The sequence below is a fragment of the Chionomys nivalis genome, chromosome 2, assembly GCF_950005125.1.
Source record: "Chionomys nivalis chromosome 2, mChiNiv1.1, whole genome shotgun sequence".
Lineage (NCBI taxonomy): Eukaryota > Metazoa > Chordata > Mammalia > Rodentia > Cricetidae > Chionomys > Chionomys nivalis.
This window is the reverse complement of record NC_080087.1, coordinates 112,037,896-112,057,539: the sequence shown is the minus strand read 5'-3', so window position 1 is coordinate 112,057,539 and position 19,644 is coordinate 112,037,896. Positions and strand designations below refer to the sequence as shown.

General features: G+C 45.2%; 1 protein-coding gene across 1 annotated transcript in view; it reads right to left on the bottom strand.

The window, feature by feature from the left end:
• The window catches only part of Dner (delta/notch like EGF repeat containing), a 298,176-nt gene extending 281,371 nt beyond the window's left edge, over positions 1 to 16,805 (bottom strand). The window contains exon 1 of the mRNA XM_057761704.1: positions 16,152 to 16,805. Within this exon, the coding sequence (XP_057617687.1) occupies positions 16,152 to 16,427 (276 nt within the window). The 5' untranslated portion in view covers positions 16,428 to 16,805. The remainder of the gene's footprint in view (positions 1 to 16,151) is intronic.
• Positions 16,806 to 19,644: the final 2,839 nt, after the last annotated feature.

Here is a 19,644-nt window from a genome sequence, read left to right as displayed (position 1 = left end):
CTAACCTAACCTAGGGAAGGATACCACCCACAATGGGGCGGGTCTTTCCATGTCAATTAACAATCAAAACAATCTCTCACAGACCCTCCCACAGGACAACTTGATCTTGATAATATAATTCCTCATTAAGACTCTCTTCTCAGGCAACTCAAGGTTGTGCCGAGCTGACAATCAAAACTAGCCATCACAGCCGGGCGATGGTGGGGCACGCCTTTAATCCCAGCACTCGGGAGGCAGAGGCAGGTGGATCTCTGTGAGTTCGAGACCAGCCTGGTCTACAGAGCTAGTTCCAGGACAGGCTCCAAAGCCACAGAGAAACCCTGTCTCGAAAAACCAAAAAAAAAAAAAAAAAAAAAAAAAAAGAAAGAAAAAAAAAAACTAGCCATCACAGCATGCACAGCCAACTCTGGGGCTCACGTTGAAGATAACACAGATAGAGAAGCATCTAGCAGAGCAGGGGGATTGCTCATTCTGCAAAGTACCTGCCACAGGGCATGAGGACTAAGTTTGGGTCCCCAGTAGCCATGTAAAAAAAAAATCAGGCAGGGCAGTATATCTGTATCTCTAGCACTAGGGAGGTGTGGGGTAAGTAGATCCCTGAGGCTCAACAACCTGTCTAGACAGTTAATGAGCACCAGCTTCAACAAGAGATCTTGTCTCAAAATAATAATAATAACTATAATAACAGTAATAATAATGATAATATGGGGAATGATAGAGGAAAACACTCAACACTGACTGTGGCCTCTGTGCAAGCATGGCACACACATCCACGTACATACATACAAATTTTTTTAATTAAAGAAAAGGACAAATTTCCAGCCTTTAAAAACATTGATATAACATTATATGATCCAGCAAGTCCACTCCTAGCATAGACTCAAAAGAACTGAAAACAGGAAATCAAATGCTGGTACAAGAACGTCCATAGCAGGGCTCTTCGCGGTAACAAAAGAACAGAAGCAGCTCATATCCATCAATAGATAACTGATAGATAAAATACAGTGTATTTGCACATATGCATGCACATGGATTTTTTTCAATTAAATCCATTTTTAAATGAAGTTGTGGCCTAAACTGCAATATAGAAGAATCTCAAAATTTTAAAGTTATGGGAAGCAAGAGAAGTCAGACCCAAAGATTGTATAATTATTCTGTTCCATTCATACAAGAAACCAAGAGCACACAAACCCAGGGGCAAGTGCAGGTTTGTGATAACCAGAGACTGTGGGAGGGGTGAGGATTCGTTACTTCATGGGCACAGGATTCCCTTTGGGGGCGATAATAAAATGTTTTATGTCTTAGTTTCTTTTCCCATTGCTACGATGAAATGCAACGTCATGCAGAGGGAGGCTGGTGTGGCTCACAGTTTAAGGTACAGACCATCATGATGGGAAGGTCCCGGGAAGCAAGGGCTGGTCACATGGCACCTTCCATCAGGAAGCAGAGGGCAATGAATGCACACTTTGCCTCAGCTCCCTTTCTGCACTTATTTAATCCCAGATCCCAATCAGTAAATGATGCCACACGCAATCATGGGGTCTTCCCATCCCAACTATTGTCATCAATATAATCCCCACAAGCATATCCAGCAGCTGGTCTCCTTGGTGGTTATAGATTATATCAAGGCAATAAGAAATACCAGCCCTCACATTCTGGAGTTAGACTGTGAACCGGATGTCCCTCGATTGTTCATTTTAAAATAGACTCTTTTTTAAGGTCAGGAATCGGTAGTAGTTTTTATATTATGTGACTTTTATTTCAGTTTAAGAAAATCAAAAATCAGGATGAGATAGTGCAGATCTGTCTGGGCTGGTGTGGTGAGAGCCTTGCTGTGGGGATCGGAGCGAATCCAAGTGTTCCAGGGCTCTGCTGCCATCCACCAGAGGATAACTGCCGGGTCCAAAACTCCTTTCCAATGCCCCGTAGTCAGAGCTCTAAGAATAGAAATCTAGAACTCTCCACATCTTTCTGGAGCCTTCCAAGGACGCATCTGCTGATGAACCCTGACAGGAATATAAAATTCCTCTTTCTGAGAGGCAGCCATATTCTACTAGAGAAAGGATCTTTAGGAACGGGTAGGGAAAGAAGGTAAGGAATTCAACCCACTCACGGTTCCCTGTGGGTCACTCTTCTGGAAAGATGCTTCTCCGCCATTGAATCCAGGGTTCTGTTTCCAGAGTTATAGGAGGAAGAGCAAAGGACTGCATGCACACTTCACATGCTACTTGGGAGATGCAGGTTCAAAGAAGATCTTGCCTTCCCTTAAATTCCTATAGACTCAGGTGCCAGGCTGTAGTGGTGCGTATCAATCCCAGCACCCAGCAGAGACAGGCAGATCTCTGTGAGATCAAGGCCAGCCTAGTCTACAAAGCAAGTTCCAGCACAGCCAGTCATATGGACTCTGCTTGAAATAATAATAATTAATAATAATAATAATAACTTGTTTAAGCATACAAAAATATGTATGGTCCATTGAAGCTACAGGAAGCAAGCTGGGCATAGTAACCCCCATCTACAGTCCTAATATTTGGGAGGCTAAGACGAGGATCACCATAGGTTTGAAGCCAGCCTGGGATACATAGTGAGACCCTGTCTCAAAAATAAAAAGTATGAGAAACACTGCAGTAATAACATCGATCTGTGAATTTTTTAAGCTGCTGGCATATACCACTGAACTTGGACCCAGCAATTTTTCCTCTGTGAAATAAAAAGATTAACCTCCCTTTGTGTCAGAATAGCTCAGAAATCCCTATCATGCCTCATCCCTTCCTCCTTCAGTAAAAGAAAAAATAATAATATTAAATCTACTTTTCTCCAGCTGAGAGTTTATTTTGGTCCTCATAAAAATGCTAATATTAGTTCTCATTTTTCTGTCTCTCTTATTATTTCTCTCATTATGAGGCTTTTCTACAGAGATAAAAGAATTCTCTTTTGCACCACCAAAAACAAAACCCCAAAATGGCCAATTTTAAAGCGTGAAAATAAACACAGAGAAACACAGAAACCCGATGGCCGGGACTAATAAGGCTGTTCTTGAAGAGAAAAGAGCTAAAAATATCGTGTGAATATTAAGGCATGGGGAGTGTTGCATCCTACTGAATATTAGGCCAATCCTTTCCCTGTCCAAGAGGAATGAAAAGAACCTTCTGGAACTGGAACACTAAACCTGTGAACACAAGGACTTTGAAGAAAAGCTCTTTTCACCAATGATGCCATTAAAACTAACTTGGCAGCTTTAACAAAATATCAGGCACCAGGCCAAGTATTAAGGGGCAGGGGAGCTGAGTAGTTCTTTTTTGAGAAGAAAGGAAGATTCCTCATTAAACAGTTATCTTATTCCAATATTTATATAAAGTCATCATAAATTGAATATTTAAATGTGATTTATGCCAACCTTTTGGAAGGGCCTGAGACAGGATTTCTCTCTGTAATAGCCATAGATGTCATGGAACTCGCTCTGTAGACCAGCCTGACCTTGAATTCAGAGATATCCACCTGCCTCTGTCTCCTGAGTGCTGGGGGAAAAAGAAATGTGCCACCCCCATCCCAGCTATGCCAACCTTTCGAAACAAATATATGCAAAGGTTATAGCAACAGTGTGCTTTTAAAAGCCAAGAGAGTCAACTCTAGATATATAAACCTTGACTAAAATGAAATTCAACAGAGCTTACACTACCACAGGTAATGGGCTACTTTCCTTCATTAATAAGGGGTAACTGCAAATCAATGAGGTGAAGAAAATATAGCCCAAAGGAGAATAAATCAAAAATAAGAAGAGAAAACTCATTGTTCTCCCTCATTTTAAAACATATTTCAGGGGACTGGGGAGATGGCTTTATACATAATCACCAAAGCCTGATCAACAAGCAGATGATATCAACTGGCTAAAAAATAAGCAAATCATGGAGAAGCATGCAGTGGGGGAACAGACTCCCAACACCAGGGACCACAGAATCAACCTCAAAGGCATTCTACTAGCCAAGTATGGTTGCATGCCTATAATTCCAGGTCTTGGGAGGCTGAAGCAGGAGGATTGCTGCAAATCTGAGACACCCCTGGCAACATAGTGAGCTTAAGGCAAGCCTGAGCTACACAGTATGATAAATGCTTTGTTTGTTTTCTATCAAAGATGGCAAGCCCACCAAGAGCTAATTTTCTGTAAATCCCTCCCATCTTATAGAACATCTGTGCAAATCTTTTCTTCTCCCCAAGCCCAGAAATTTTTTGTTCATGTGAAGGCCTCCCTGCATTCCCAGAACTTCCTCCTCTTCCGCATTTCCTTCCTGCTCCTTTCCATATTAGCCAATCATAAGTAGACTGTCAGGTCGAACACCAATGAGGAACAGCCAAGCCCTCAAGCCCTTACATTAGGGATAGAAGACAGAGGCCATCATGGCTATATGTGCTACTCACTAGCCCAGTCTAGATCATGGCACACCCTTTTTACAAGAAGAAATTACCTTGAAAGTTACTTTGGCTTTGTTTGGGTGTCCCTTTGTGCAACAGCAGGAATATTTTTTCCAACAATAGTCAAAGTCTGTCTCAAAGTTTCAAAAACAGACAACGTTGACAACGAAAGGGCAGAAAGATATTTGGGGAACAGAATTATTGTGATGGTGGTTTAAAACTCGCAAAAACAAAAGACAAGATGAGTGAATTTCACGTTCTGTAAATAATACCTAAAAAGAAGCGTCTGAAAATCCAGCGGGAGAGTACCGATATCGAGGTGGAGATCCTGGTCTCTCGCTATTGCTCCTGTGTTATGTCTTCCCTTCCTAAGGTAACATGGGACACATTTAGCCTTTTTCTTGTTCTAACACATTCAACTAAGAATAGCAGAGTGAGGGAGTAGGGGAGACCTCAGCATCCTAATTCAGCATCTACTGTGCGTTCCTTTTAGCTTCTCATCCTCCATAGAAAAGAGGGACTGTGGAAGGTAAGCTGGCTGCTTAGTGGGTAAAGGTACTCAGCCAACCTGAGTTTGATACCTGCGATCAGCATGATGGAAAAAGAGACTCTAATGCCAAAAGTGGTCCTCTGACCTTGGAAGCACTCAGTCCTAAACGAGATATCTATACCAAACCCCTCTTCTCAGGGTTTGGGGAACTAAGAACCAGAGGGATGAATGACACCGTGGAAACAGTATCTTCCAGACACAACAAGCCGAATGCACATATGAACTCGCAGAGACCGCGGCAGTTCGCACAAGGCCTGCACAGATCTAAGACAGGTGGGTCGCAGCCCTGAGAGAGGGAAGTGGACAGGAGCTCCCATCCCTAACCCAGAAGCTATCTCCAATTGACTACTGATTGTTAAAAAAAAAAAAAAAAAAGCAATGAGCTTTTTTCCAGTGGGGTTGCTCTTGGTATAAGAATCACACTTAAGAACAGGGGTGTGCCCAGCAGTAGATGAGAAAACAAAACAAACTCAGTGATATTTTTGGAGATTTTTTTTTTGTCTTATTTTGTTTTTTATGAACATTTTACTTTTAACCTTCTGGTCTTTTGCTAGTACGTTATAGTTCCAATTTTGTGTTTTTGTGGGGCTTGTTTGTATGTATGCCTGTGTCTTTGTGTGTACATGCGTCTCGTGGTTTTTCTTTGTTTTTTTAATTTTGGTTTGTTTGATTTTATGTGACTGTTTTCTAAAGAGAGAAAGAGGCCATGGAGTTGGATGAGTGGGAAGGAGATGAGGGAGGGAAGACCCTGATTAGAATATAATATAAAAATATGTATATAATATATTAATATATATAATAATTATATATATATTTCCAACTAAAAAAGAAAATTGTCCTTTGAATTCCACACCTGTACCATGCAATGTGCATACACAGAGGTAGACAGATAATAGATAAATAGATAGATAGATAAACAAATGTCATTTTAGCTTTTTTTAAAAGAACTCAAAAGAAAATGGGGAGTAGATGCATTTCATCCCTTGTAATTCCACCCAGCACAGAAAACTCATCCCATAGAGAAGTTCCAATCTGCCTCTGAAACCCAAAAGTAATTACAAACCCTTCTTCAAATTAACCACAAGAAGCAGATAAGTGCCAGCACTGGAATTCTAAAGGATGCTCTCGGCTGCAGGAGCTAGGAGCAGAACAACGAGTGTCTCCTTCGGCGCCTTTCTCTGCTCTTCTCAATTCCTTGCCCTCCTTTATAAGCCATCCCTTTTCTTTTCTCTTTAAGAAGAGAAACTTTCACTTTTTCAAACAGTTTGAAGCATCTATCCATTCAGAAACTAAAACCTGCCCATCCCTACCACTACCCTTTCCCTCGCCTGGCTGCACTCTGAAAGTTACACGGAGCAGGTCAAGGCACTAGCAGCGTAGCCATTGAAATAACACAAAGTCACAACACCTAAGCTTAGCTGGTCCCCAAGCTACAAGGCTCAGGGTAAATTTCCTCAGCTATGAAATGGGAGTGGGGGGGTCCATATTCCCTTCTATAAAGACAAAGACAGCAGCTTGTGCTCCTGCAGGGCCAGTCTCTGCCAGGGCCTCCTCAAAGGGCTCTTTTAATTCTTCCAACCATCTTCCTAATGAATGAGGAAATAGCTTTTAGAAACGCGCATGAGCTAGTAGTACTGTAGCAGGGATTTTCCCCGCGTGCCAAAGCATTTCAGGCTGACATTTGTCTCTCCTGATGCACAGACTTTCCTAGAAACGGCACGACCAAGGTGTCTAAGTGCACTGATCAAGGACAAAGACAAAACGAAAGGCTACAATGTGCCCTGAAGGACCCTGATCTCAGGAGCTGGGCAGATGGCTCCATTACCAAGCTTGAGGATCTGATCATGGGCCCCCAGTTACACATGTAAGCACCTGTGACCCCAGTGCCATGGAGGCTGAAACAGGAGAATTCTGGGAGCTTACTGGCCAGACAGTCTAAACAATCCATGAGCTCCGGCTTCGGTGAGAGATCCTGTCTGAAAAAAATACAATGGAAAATAATTGAGGGAGACACCTCTGGTCTCCTGTCCCAAGAACCCCTTCCCTTGGGAGATGAGAACGATGTCCACCCATCCTTATAAGGTTCCAGAGGCAAACTAAAATGTTTCCACCAAAGGTCACCTTGGAGACACGGTGGGTCCATTGTCCTTACTTACAGAGCATGGGTGAGGGGGTGCTTATAGGAGCACTGGTGACCCCATAGACTGAAAAGTCTTTACGCAGCATGACGGTTTCCATGGCTGCATAGATACAGCATCCTCTTAACCATCCTGCCCTAGCCTATGAACTCTAACACCTGCGCCCTACAGGCTAAGGCTTTGAGTGGTTAGGGCAAGATTTCATATAAATGGTTAGGAGGAGGAGCTGGAATTTCAGGCAAAGTTCCAGTGACCTTTCCTACCTCTTCTTCCTCTGAGCAAACATCAACAATCTACAGGTCTGCCCCTCATGCCAGCCCAGCTTATCTGACAAAGATGGTGGTTGTTTTCCTCAGTGGACTAAATTCTACAATCCCCCCACACATGTGCATAGGGCACACACACACATACATACATACACACACACGTACACACATACATAGCCAGCAAGCTCCAGTGACCTTCCTGTCTCCATCCCCTAGAAATCTGGGGTTACAGATGCATGCAGCTCCATCAAGCTTTTGACATGGGTGTTGGGATCAGATTCAGGACCTCACAGTTGAGCAGCAAGCATTTCTTGCCTACTCTGCCATCTCTCCAGCCTTGAAAGGTATTTTTAAAGGGTTATTAGAAATATAGAAGCTAGGGCTACTGAATATGTGTGTGTGTACACATATGCATCATATATTCATTTGTTCATTCATTCATGCATACATACATACATACATACAAAGGGGCTAGAGATATGGTTCAGCAGTTAATAGTTCTTGCTGCTCTTGCAGAGGACGTGATGAGTTTGGCTCCCAGGACCCACATCAGGTATCTCACAACCTCCTGTATTTCTAGCTTCCGGGACTTGACGTTCTCTTCTGGCCTATACAGGCATTCACATGAACATGTCTATATATACCTGCCCATAAATAAACAAAACAAATAAATTTTAAAAATAATAAAATTCAATTTTTTAAAAATATTTGGAGCTAGGCAGTGGTGGCACATGCCTTTAATCCCAGCACTCAGGAGACAGAAGCAGGAGGATCTCTGTGAGTTTGAGGCCAGCCTAGTCTACAAGAGCCAGTTCCAGGATAGACTCCAACGCTACAGAGAAACCCTGTCTTGAAAAACCAAATAAATAAATAGGGATAGTGGGGCACTGGTGGTGCACGCATCTAATCCCAGCACTTGGGAGGCAGAGGCAAGCGGATCTCTGTGATTTCAGGCCAGGCTGATCTATAGAGCAAGTTTCAGGACAGCCAGAGCTACACAGTGAAACCCTGTCTCAAAAACAAAACAGTAACAAGAAAATATGGAATTTAAGAAAAAAAAAAAAAAAGATTTTCAAGAACAGACCTGGCACTAGGAGAAACTAATAAACAGTTAAGAATCCTCATGCACCGACCTCCCAAACATGACTCCTTCTCGACAGATGTTCAATAGGCCCCACAGCTGTGGCCCACCGAGGCCAGCTATCTATGCAGCCGTACTGTGAAGCACTTCTGAAGACTGTGGGGAAATCTGAAAAATCGTCGAGATTTAACCCATCCCACCTGCTCATGAGTGCTTGCTTTCAGTTCCCTGTAAAATGCACCAGTTCCAGAGCTAGAGCTAAAGCCTCTGGCACATGGGTCACTATGGTAACTGCTGATGAAGTGTGATGTCATGTGTGAAGGTCATCCATTAGTTCTAACCTCCAGCGACTTCACCCAGTAAAGATCCCAAAGCCACAGCCTTGGGGAATAGGATTCCAGAACTGCTTTTTCTCCACATGTGACCACTTCATAAACTTCTGAAAAACTTATCCTTTCAGCAATGGGCATAGCACACAGGGCAACCCAGGCATGGCTTGGTAACACTTCTGGATGCGGCTCCTGTGTGGGTGCTAAAGTGCCTTATCTCTGTCTCGACTGGAACTGCTTTAGCAGGGAGAGCGCAGGGTCTCCTCTTCAATACAAGGGCATCTAATAGTGATGGGTGACTGAGTTCAGTCAAAACAACCAGTGGGGGCTGGAGAGATGCTTCCGCTGGCTAAACACCTGTCTTGAGAGCTCAAGGACATGCATTCCAGCCCCAGAAATTGGGAGAAGTGACACGTGTTTATAATGCAAAGACAGGCAGACCCCTGGTGTTCGTGGGCCAGCCAGACTGGACTATTTATTTGACTTGACTAGTTCCAAGTCAGCAAGAGACCCTGCCTCAAAATAACATAGATGACAGCCAAGATTGCCCTCTGACTTCCAAGTGCACATGTACACACAAGACAATCTGTTTGTTCTCCATTTGTCATATTTCCTTGCTGCTCTTTGCACCTACTAAGTTGGAGAAGGTCAGAAGAAAAACTATCAGAGGTCAGTGTCTTTCATCAACGTCTTCTATGGGCACATCACTGGGCTGGATTTGTCTAAGCCAAAACCATCTTCAAGGCTAGCATCTGGATCTCAGCTTCCCATAGAGTGACACTCATACTCCGAGGAAGAAGTTATCAATTGGAGGGCATCCAGAGAGAGCCAGGTTCTGACCCAGGGATTTCCCTGTTGCACCCTCCCAAGGACCTAGACCACTTGAGCCTGTCTGGGAATTCCTGAGCCATGTGTCATATGCTCAGGAGTTGGAGGGGGGTCCTCTCAAGCCTGACAGTATAGGAGAACAGGTAAAGTTACCTGTACCCCGTTCTTCCCCAGTAGATAATGCATAAGTCAGAGGCTGGTGGTCAGAGGGCACTAAAAACCCAGACACACATATTTGTTAACGTGCCATGATTCTTTAATATATAAAAAGGACTGAGTTGCAGTGATGGGGTTATGGGAAGGGCAAGTAGGAAGACATCTTGCCTATGAAACTGTCATGCTGGTAGATGTTCCACTGGGGGCCTGGATTCTGCAGCTGCTCTTCTGGGGTGAGTAACTCTGACCACAACTGCCTCCTGAGTTGAAGAGGATGTCTAAAATTATAGCCAGACATTCTGCTTTTTGACTCAAATGCCCTTCAACTGCAGGCTAGGTTTATTCCCCCCATGGATGTTCATGAAATGAGGACACAGAGTCACCTTGGATGTTGGGTACCAGGTCATGAGAGGCGTAAGCAAAGACACTAAAGACCGAAAATGTGTTTTGTCAAGTGGCCAGGATGTGGAAGGTGATGTTTCCTATGAATGGCCAAGAATACCACTCACAGATATAAGAAAAGCATAGAAAATCAACTGTTTCCTTCTTTTCTTAAAACTGTTACAAGAATTTTGACACTTTGAAAACTCTTTCATTTCAAAGGAAATGTCAGCTCACTGAGAATTTTACGGAGAAAACATTTATTTCAGAAGACAAGAACAAAAATTTTAATAGTTAATTTGCCATTTTAAAAGCTTATGACACGGTGGTTCTAGTACAGAGAAAACCCTGAACCTGTTTATTGAAGGGAACCAACCAGAGACACCGATTTTACTGGTAAAACCGGATCTTACCCAAGATTCAACCAACAATCAGGGAGCCTCTATGGGTCTGAGCTAGGTCCTCTGCGAATGCTATGGTTGTGTAACTTGGTGTTCCTGTAGGACTCCTAATAGTGGGAATGGGCGCTCTTTCTGATATTGTTTGCCTGCTTTTGGGACCCTTTTTCTACTATTGGGTTGCCTCATCCAGCCTTAATACAAGGAGATGTGCCTAGTTTTCTTTCTTTTTTTTTTTTTTATAACTTGACATGCCATGTTTGGTTGATACCCCTGGGAGGTCTGCCCTTTTCTGAAAGGAGAGGAGGGGGAGTGGATCTGGAGGAAAGGGCATATGAGGGGAGGGAGTATCGAGAGGAGAGGGAGGGGAAGCTGTAGTCGGGATTCAATATAGTAGAGAAGAATAAATTTAAATAAGTGTTTTAAAAAGAAAGAAAGAAATGGATCTGTTCATGTGAACCAGTTTCAAATTAATGTGCTTGATCAGTAGAAAATTCTCGAATGAGCTTAATGAACACCATTAACTTAAATAAAAACTGGCTAGTAAGTGCCCCATTTTCTCCACAAGGGCAGAAATTGATACATTTTTATCTTCTTTCCAGAGGATAAGTTCCTTAGGGAATGTGTGATGAAAAACAAACAGGTGTCTAACTGCTTGCATATTTGGCAGAGGATTCGGTCATTAAAATAAAATAAGCTTTACAAACAAATACAATCCACGGTAAATAATCGCTGGCCTTCATCGCTAGCCCCATGGGAAGCAGGTAAGAATTCGACCATTCGACCACTGAACCACCTGTGTGCTTACCCTGACAAAAGGGAGCTGCCTCTGTACCTCTGGTTAGAAGAGGAAGACTGGCCAGATGCTGACAACTGCCACCTCCCTGCATCTCCAACCTCTTGGGGTTGGGGTGGGGGGTTGTGTTTGGTGGGTTGGTTTTGAGACAAGGTCACTCTGTAGCCCAGGCTGGCCTAGAACTTGGGATTCTCCTGCCCCCACTGCCAGGATTACAGGTGTGCACCATCATGCCCTGCTCATTTCTTTTATGGAGTGTCCATTTGCTTGCCGCTGTAGTTGCGTGTAGGGATATAGCCCCACCCATTGGGGGCGTGTTCGCCTCAGGCTAATGTTTACTGATAAATCTGCCCGGCGTGATCCCAGCAGCCCTTTTTTCTCTGCTTTTCCTGTTCTCCGCGGGAACCTGTGGTCCTGTAAGTCTATTTCCTTATTAAAGCTGTATATATTTTTATAATCTGTCTGCATTCATTTACGCCATCACATTTGGCGCCCCTCTCCCAACAGAGTTTGCCCTCAGGGTTAGGGACATCTTTTAGTGGTTGGTTTAGGGTTGAGGGGATGGGGTGATATTTTTATGGACTTAGGGGTATTTAAAAAAAAAGAAGAAGAAGAGGAAGAAGAAGGGGGATTAACTGGTTTTATGGGATGATTGGTATTTGTGAATTACTGTTTATAGAAAATTGTATTGGTACTGTTTCTTGTATATTGATATATTGAATATTGAATGTGAGTGTTCCTACCTCTATTTTTGTATAAGTATGCTTATAACTTTGTCTATATTGTATTGATACATCTACCATATTACAATGTACATTTCTACCTCTGATACTATGACATTGTTTACAGTTGAAGATCATTGTCTTCATATATTGCACAGTTGTTTATTCTTTTAGTCTTCAAGTTAGATAGGTATTGAGAATTATATGTTTGTCATATTTATTTTTAAGTTAATCAGGTCTTTTAGTTACATAGAGATTATATTTAGTATAGATAGTATGATCTTCAGCCTCTTCAAAGAGCTGTAGAAAATGGCCTTTAATCTAACCTAAAATTTCTGTGCCAACGAGACACAATTACTCCTGACAATGCCACTCTACTCCCGAGAGAACGTTGAGCACCAAAGACAGTCCACTGGGAGCTTGTCTTCTTGGCAGAACTGGCCTTTGGATTAAAAAAAGCCCATACCTCAACTTCTGACAAAGATACAGAATATCCCTAAGTGAATAAAACAGGATTGTCTTATCCTGCCAAGACAGGGTAGGATAGTTCTAAGAATGGTATGTCAGTTATGTTAGGTCTTAGCCAAAGTTGGTTGACTCAACACTACAAACGAGACTTTGGGTGATTGCCCAGGTAGTCAGTTGTCTCTGTCAATTGTTGCACATTTTGGATATCTCTCATTTGTTAAGTAATATTTATTCCCTTCTCAGATCTTTGACAGAGTTGAAGATTATATAATTGTAGTTACTCTTTATGTTATTTAGACTCCTTGAGATAAAATGTTTAACAAAACTTTTGTTCTCAATATTGTTTGTTATATTTATTATTTGTTATTATTGTATATGGTTGTATTTGGTTTAGTTCTATCTTACTTAGACAAAAGGGGAGATGTAGGGATATAGCCCCACCCATTGGGGGCGTGTTCACCTCGGGCTAATGTTTACTGATAAATCTGCCCGGCGTGATCCCAGCAGCCCTTTTTTCTCTGCTTTTCCTGTTCTCCGCGGGAACCTGTGGTCCTGTAAGTCTATTTCCTTATTAAAGCTGTATATATTTTTATAATCTGTCTGCATTCATTTACACCATCACAGTTGAGTACCCCAATAGGACCTGTAATCATGAGGACTTGAGTGAGTGTGAGAAAGAGGGAGACCAGCCTGGGATAATGAAGCCGTGACATCATGCAAGGACCAGTGTGTGACCCTCCCCATCAGCATCAAAAGAGGGAGTGCTCAGGCCCTTTATCAGCTTCCCTTCCCTGGATATAGAAGGGAGGAGAAAAACCAACAGGCAAGCCTCAAAAGCTGCCAGCAGTCAACCCCATGGTCAACACAAGACAAACACGGAGAAGAAGTTTGAAGATAAGGATAAAGAAACTGTGCCCGGCCATCTCTGTCACCTCTCATCACGATTAACGGAAGTTTCAACCCCATTTGACCCTGTTTCCAGGTCCTGTAATCTCCCATCATGCCACTGACACTTCAAGAAGCCGGTTCCAGAAACATGAAAATGACAGCTGATTAGTGATCAATAAGGTTTTGTTGTTGTTTGTTTTGTTTATATTTCTCAAAACAAAAGGAGACCTCAGTGACAGGTTATAATGTTGCCGTGGGCTAAACTACCTTTGTAGGGGGAGGGCGACACTGTTAGGAAGACTCTTCATAGGCAGGTCAATTTCTACTCTCAGTCTGTGCAGCGAGCATTAGGTTCTCACTAAGTACTAATATCCATACCCTTATCTGTCACTAACCTTGTTTATGTTTCTGGTTTGATTTGGTTCGGTGTGGGTTGGGTTTTGGTTTTTTGAAGCCAACTACTGTTGTCCAGGCTGGCCTTGAACTTGCCAAAGAAGACCTTGAACTCCTGATCCTTCTGCCCTCGCCTCCCTCGTCTTTCCATTTCGCCACCACACCCAGCATGCATTTGTAGGTAGGTTTCTGTTCTTGTGTTTTCTGTCTCTGCTTTCTCTATTAAGGTTACCTTCTGTGTATTGTTTTCTGATACCATAGACAATGAGAGTAATGAGTCTCACTGAGAGATTAAAATCACCAGGAATCATTTTTTATGGGTTATAAAGCTCTGAATCCTCTAGTAAGGTTTTTCTGGGTAACTGAGTCTGAAGTTCCCACTTGGCTCAGCTTTCCTGTTGGAACTGCAGCTCCTCTACTTCTACTCTCCCCAGTCTAACCCCAGAGCAGGCCCTGCTGCTTCTCCCTCACACAGCCAACCCTACCTTGAGCGGGAGCTGTAGAAGGAACCCAACTCTGTTTTGAACCAATTGCTTCGGAAACATTGGTGAGTCTTCCGGATAAATTGCCTTAGATATTGAACCAAATAGTTGTGCTTTTTCTGTTATCGTCTTTGGGGAGCAACAGAGAATACTTTCCCTTGCTTGAATATTTTTCTTTATCTATTTTTAGAGTCACACAAAAATATCTCTGAGTTGTATTAAGTGCCCAATGCCTAATTAGCTTTCTCTTTTTACCTAAACTGGTTTAGATTGATAGAGCTCTCTCCCTGTCTGCTTCTACTACACCCTGAGTCCAAATCACCTATTTCTCTCAACGAAGAAACTCAGGCATGCAAACATAGCAGCAGCTTGATAGAAGCAGTCAGACATCTCCCCGGGAAAAGCTATCATCTGCCAAGAGAGAAAATGAGTATAAATCCACCCTCCGACTTCAACCTGCAGGTCCTGTCTTACAGGGACCAGACTGTGTCCCTGATGCTTTAGATGACTCTACTAGGCTTTTGCCTACAAGAACGGTCATGTAGAAAGTCTGTTTGCTGTCCATACCACACAATACCCCATCGCCATCCCTGCTTTTCCCTTGAGGGAGTTAACACTTACTGAAAGCAGTTAACAAAGAAGAGGACTACAGCACTGAAAAAAGAATCAGTCTCCAGCTTTTGCTACTATGGGGGGTGGGGGCAGTTTGTAACAGAAAAGAAAAAAAAGTCTGTCTGCCAAGGTCAAGCCTCTTTATCCCCCCCCCCCCCACCTCTGTTTTACAAGTGAAAGCCTATCTCACAGAAAGGGTGGCCTCCTCTTTTGAAAGTGGAGCTGCTCAGAGCATTCTTAAAGTCTTCAATCATTGTATCAATTTATAGGAAACGAACTCTTCCACCCTAAATGTAAGAAAGCAAGCCGATCCCAGATGCGTCCCACCTTCACGGGGTTTAATCTAGCTGTTTCAGACGGATGCCTTTTTTTTTTTTTCATCTTTACCCTAGAGGATTAGCTGTGCGCACACAAGGAGCTACCAATTCGCACACGGAAGACGTTTGTAGGTTCTTTGAGCTTTAACACACTTATAAAAGCCGCGTTTATTTTCTGTCAGATCCCTCTTTGGACATTTCCAGTTCAAGGACGGTTGCTGGCCACCTCCCATCCCTCATAGGGTTACAGCTTTCTGAGACTTCCCAGGGCCCCTGCTTGTGTCCTGGCTATGAGAGCGTCCAGCCAGAAGGGCGACTCGGCAAGACCCAGCTTGATGCCCTCGAATGTCTCCACCTGTTCCGACATCGCCACCACCCAAGCTCAGACAGGGCTGGAAGCAGGCCAAGAAGGCAGCTGTCCTCCCAGCCTCTGGCTGCCTTGTCAGAGCCCTAGAGGTGGAAGAAAGGAAGGAAAATGCCCCCACCACCTGGCATAGGGCCCACCATCCTGCCCCCACTTATTGCATTCTTTACACACACCGGATCCAGTAGGTTCAGGAACAGAGCCCAGATGAACATTGAGTACCCCACAGGGGACTCACAGAACTGACTCCTCTGCTCTGCCTAGCCCTGTGCTCAGCTTGGGCATCCCCGGAGGGGCGCGCCACTTGGTGGTTGATGGTAGATTCACGAGTACCAGGGATGCGATGGGGTGACTGCCGGGGCCCTGGAACACAGGACACGCCCCAAGAGCCCTAGTTTGCCTTGCCAGGTAACTGAGGTGGACAGCCGAGCCGCACTTGAAGGGTGAGCCCCCGGTCTACACCTACGAATTCCCTTCCTAAAGTAACAGAAGCTAGTAAGTATCTGGAGTATTGGAGACCCAGCGGCCGGAGAGAGGTTGCGTGTCTCCGGGCAAGTGTAGGATCCACTCACCTGGCAGTCGGTGCCGGAGACCCCAGCGGGACAGGTGCAGATGTAGCCCGGCTCGGCGTCGGCCGCGGGATGCTCCTGGCCGGCCACCGAATGCGGGGTGCACACACCCCCGTTCTGGCAGGGCTGAGAGGCGCAAGGTCCCGGAGCAGACAGGGGCGCGGCGGGCACCGGGCTGGCCAAGCAGCCGCCCTGGGGCCCAGCACCGAGCAATAGCGGCAGCAGGGCCAGCGCGGGCAGCAGCCGGGCACCGGGCGCCTGGGCTCGGCGGGGAGGCATGGCGAGCGGAGAGGACTCAGGAGCCGGAGAGGAGCTGGGCGCGGTGGCAGTGGCGGAGCTAGCGGCGGCGGAGATGGCGGTAGCAGAGGCGCCAGCGGCTGGTGCTGCTCAGCGGGACCGGACGCCTCCTGCAGCTGCGGGAGCCCGTGGTTCCCCGGCAACCGCGGGCGGGGCCGGGGGCGGGGCCCACGGAGGCTGGGCGCAGGGCGGGAGGACCTGGGATGGGAACCCTTCTGCTCCGGGTCTCAGCAAGTTGCAGTGAAGCGGTCCTCGGTTTCAAGCCTCAAGGGGTCAGAGTCGTGGGTGTGTCCAAAGGAAAACCGGAAGGCACAGAGGTGGGGGCGCGGGCCTGGAGTGGATAGCGAGGCGATGCTAGGGTGGAAAGTGGGTGGAGAGGCCCCAGAAAGCTTGGAGGGACCGCTTCAGAGGACTCGCAGCTGCCACTCGCGACCTCTTGGCGCAGAATCTGTGAATCCGCAGAGGGACCGGCCTGACCTCATTCTCGCGGGTGCCGCCCCCCCTCCACATTCCCAAAACACTTATCCCTGTCCACGGCACGTACAGCTCTCGCATGCCACCGGCGAACCCAGTCGACCTCGCGTGGACCTGACCTTGTACCTTCAAGACCCGCTGTGGGGCCCTTGTCCTTGGTGCTGAACCGACAGTCTCCTCGCCAGGCTTTGCGGAGCACGCTGCTCAGAAGGGTTGTAGTTCACAAGAGCTCAAAGAAGCCTGGGATGGCTGGAAGCTGGGGGTGAAAGTGCCCAACCCTATTATTGAGTATGAAACCGACCCAGACAGGCTAGACTGAGTCCCGTTGGTCGCTTGAATTCCCTCCCAGAACACTATGGGAACCCTCTTGCAGTTTTGCAAAGGTCCTTCCATTTACCACTGAACTTTGCGGGGAAGGAGATTTCACGGTGACCTACTTCGAGAGCTGTTGTGTCCTCTCCGTTAGGTACTCCTGTAGGTCAAATCCACTAGGCAAAGCTCATCCGGCTTTGTCTCCACTCAACCCGCCTTTCACAGTCTCTACTGTGAATAGACTCCAAAACTAGTTCCCCCTGTCTATGCAAAACTTAGAAAGGAGAGGAAGGCTGGTTGAGCTGGGCAAGATGGCTCACCTCTGTAATCCCAGTAGTAGTAAGGCGGAGGCAGGAGGGTCAGAAGTTTCAAGGTCAGTCTCGGCCACCTAGGTCAGTTTGGGGAGGGGGGGAGAAAAAGAAGGAGGAGGGGGAGGAGAAGGGAGGGAGGGAAAGAGGGAGGGAGAGAAGGACAGAAGGAAGGAGAGAGAGGGAGAGAAGAAAGGAGAGAAAACAGGAGGAAAGAAGAAGAAAGGGGAGAAAGTGACTCTTTTGGGTTAACAGACTGGGCAAATTTTCTAGAGAACACAAAAGGTAGTTTTGAAAAAGGTTGAACTAATACGAAAGTAGAGACTTCATGAGGTGCTTATAGGCGCAACAGATCTAGAGACCAGGGGCTAGTGAAAGCCCTCTAGTGGAAGCAGAAGGGCAATTGCTGGGCCCCTACCAAGCCAGCTTAGATCTCAAATCTCAAACCTCTGTGTTTAGAAGATGCCAAAAACTCTGTGTGGCAGGGTGACCCCCAACCAGCTCTGTGCCCAGCAGGGGTTACCATTCCCTCCCTGCTGCTGGCGTTTTAGCTGAGACGTAGAAGTTCTAATTTTGTGCCTCTCCAGCACCCTCTGCTGGTGCCAACGTCAGTTCAGGTGGTTCTGGAGCTCTCTGAGATCTCCTCCCTAGAGTAACCGCTAGGGTCATCACTTCCTTCCATCAAGATACAGACAAGAAAGCCAAAAAACTTTTTTTTTTATCAAAAAGGTTATAAACAATTAAAAACACGTTTCCATTTACTAAGTTTTTATCTAAGCAAACCCTTTCTGAAATGGGGAGATTAAGAGTAGCCTTATTTTCTGATGCTGATTTCTGAATTTTCTAGTATCATGTCTTTAATTTTTAAAGGATATATTATGGGGTGAAACACACCATTTTGTCTTTCCCACAAGCTAAGTCTTCCAGCTAAAAGGAGAAACCTCCAACTTGCACTCATTAACTACCTTTGCCTGGAAAATATAATGAAATATGTATTCACTGTGTATATAAAGAACTGACAGACCAAAGAAAAGATTCCGTCCAGGTCCAACTTCATGAAACAATGAATATATTGGGATTATTGCAGGGGTATCAGTGACACAGCTATGCTACCAGGAAGTCACCTGAATGACAGCTTCACCACAGCGAATCCCCACCAACTTGGATCATATAGTGGCAACTGGGACTCTCCAGGAGGGGAGGAGCCTTACGAGTGAGTGTTCCATGCATCCCCCTATCTCCGTGAGAGAATATTAATAGGTCACATCTTGTGTGGGATATCCATAGTTGCTCTGCTTCAAGGTGGCAAAGGTCTTGTTCAATCGAGAGGAGAGAGCTATATCACATGTACAGAATCATGTGGTTGGTTCTGAGGAACAGGACATGGGTTTGTAGCTCCTGGCCCCATGTAGTAAACACCATGCAAGTATTGCATTACTGTTACTGCTCTGTTCATAATAAAATTTCCAGACTGTAACCTTCTGTGACAGCAGGCACAAAATGAAACAATGGACGAGACTGAAGACCCCCATATTGTAAGTTTGGAAGCATACATAAAAGCATACTGTCTTCACCCTTGTTCTGTTACTGTGAAGAGACACCATGACCAAGGCAACTCTTACAAAAGAAAACACTTAATTGTGGACTTGCTTACAATTCCAGATGGTAGTCCATTATCATCATGGCAGGAAGTATGGTTGGCACACAGTTAGATACAGTGCTGAAGAAGTAGCTGAGAGTTCTACATCCTGATCTATTAGTAGAGTGAGAGAGACTAGACTGGATCATAGCACTAGCAGTAAGAGGCTGGATGCTTATTCCAAAAGGAGACATCAATAGCATCCCCAGCGAAAAGCCCGGCCTTCAAACACCCAAGCCTATGAGAGACCATTTCACATCCGAACCACAGCACCGTTTAGGGCAACTGCTCCTCTTGAGTTGCCGCAATTTGGGAGTGGAGTAGCACTTGAAAGATCTTCAGTCACTTCTTTCCGCCACCTTAACCAACCATCCATCCATCCATCACTTTTGCCACTCAGTAGTTCTGGCTCCCTTTTGGGGCACCCACTACGTGGGCATCTCCCTTTATGCCCTTCGGGGACCCC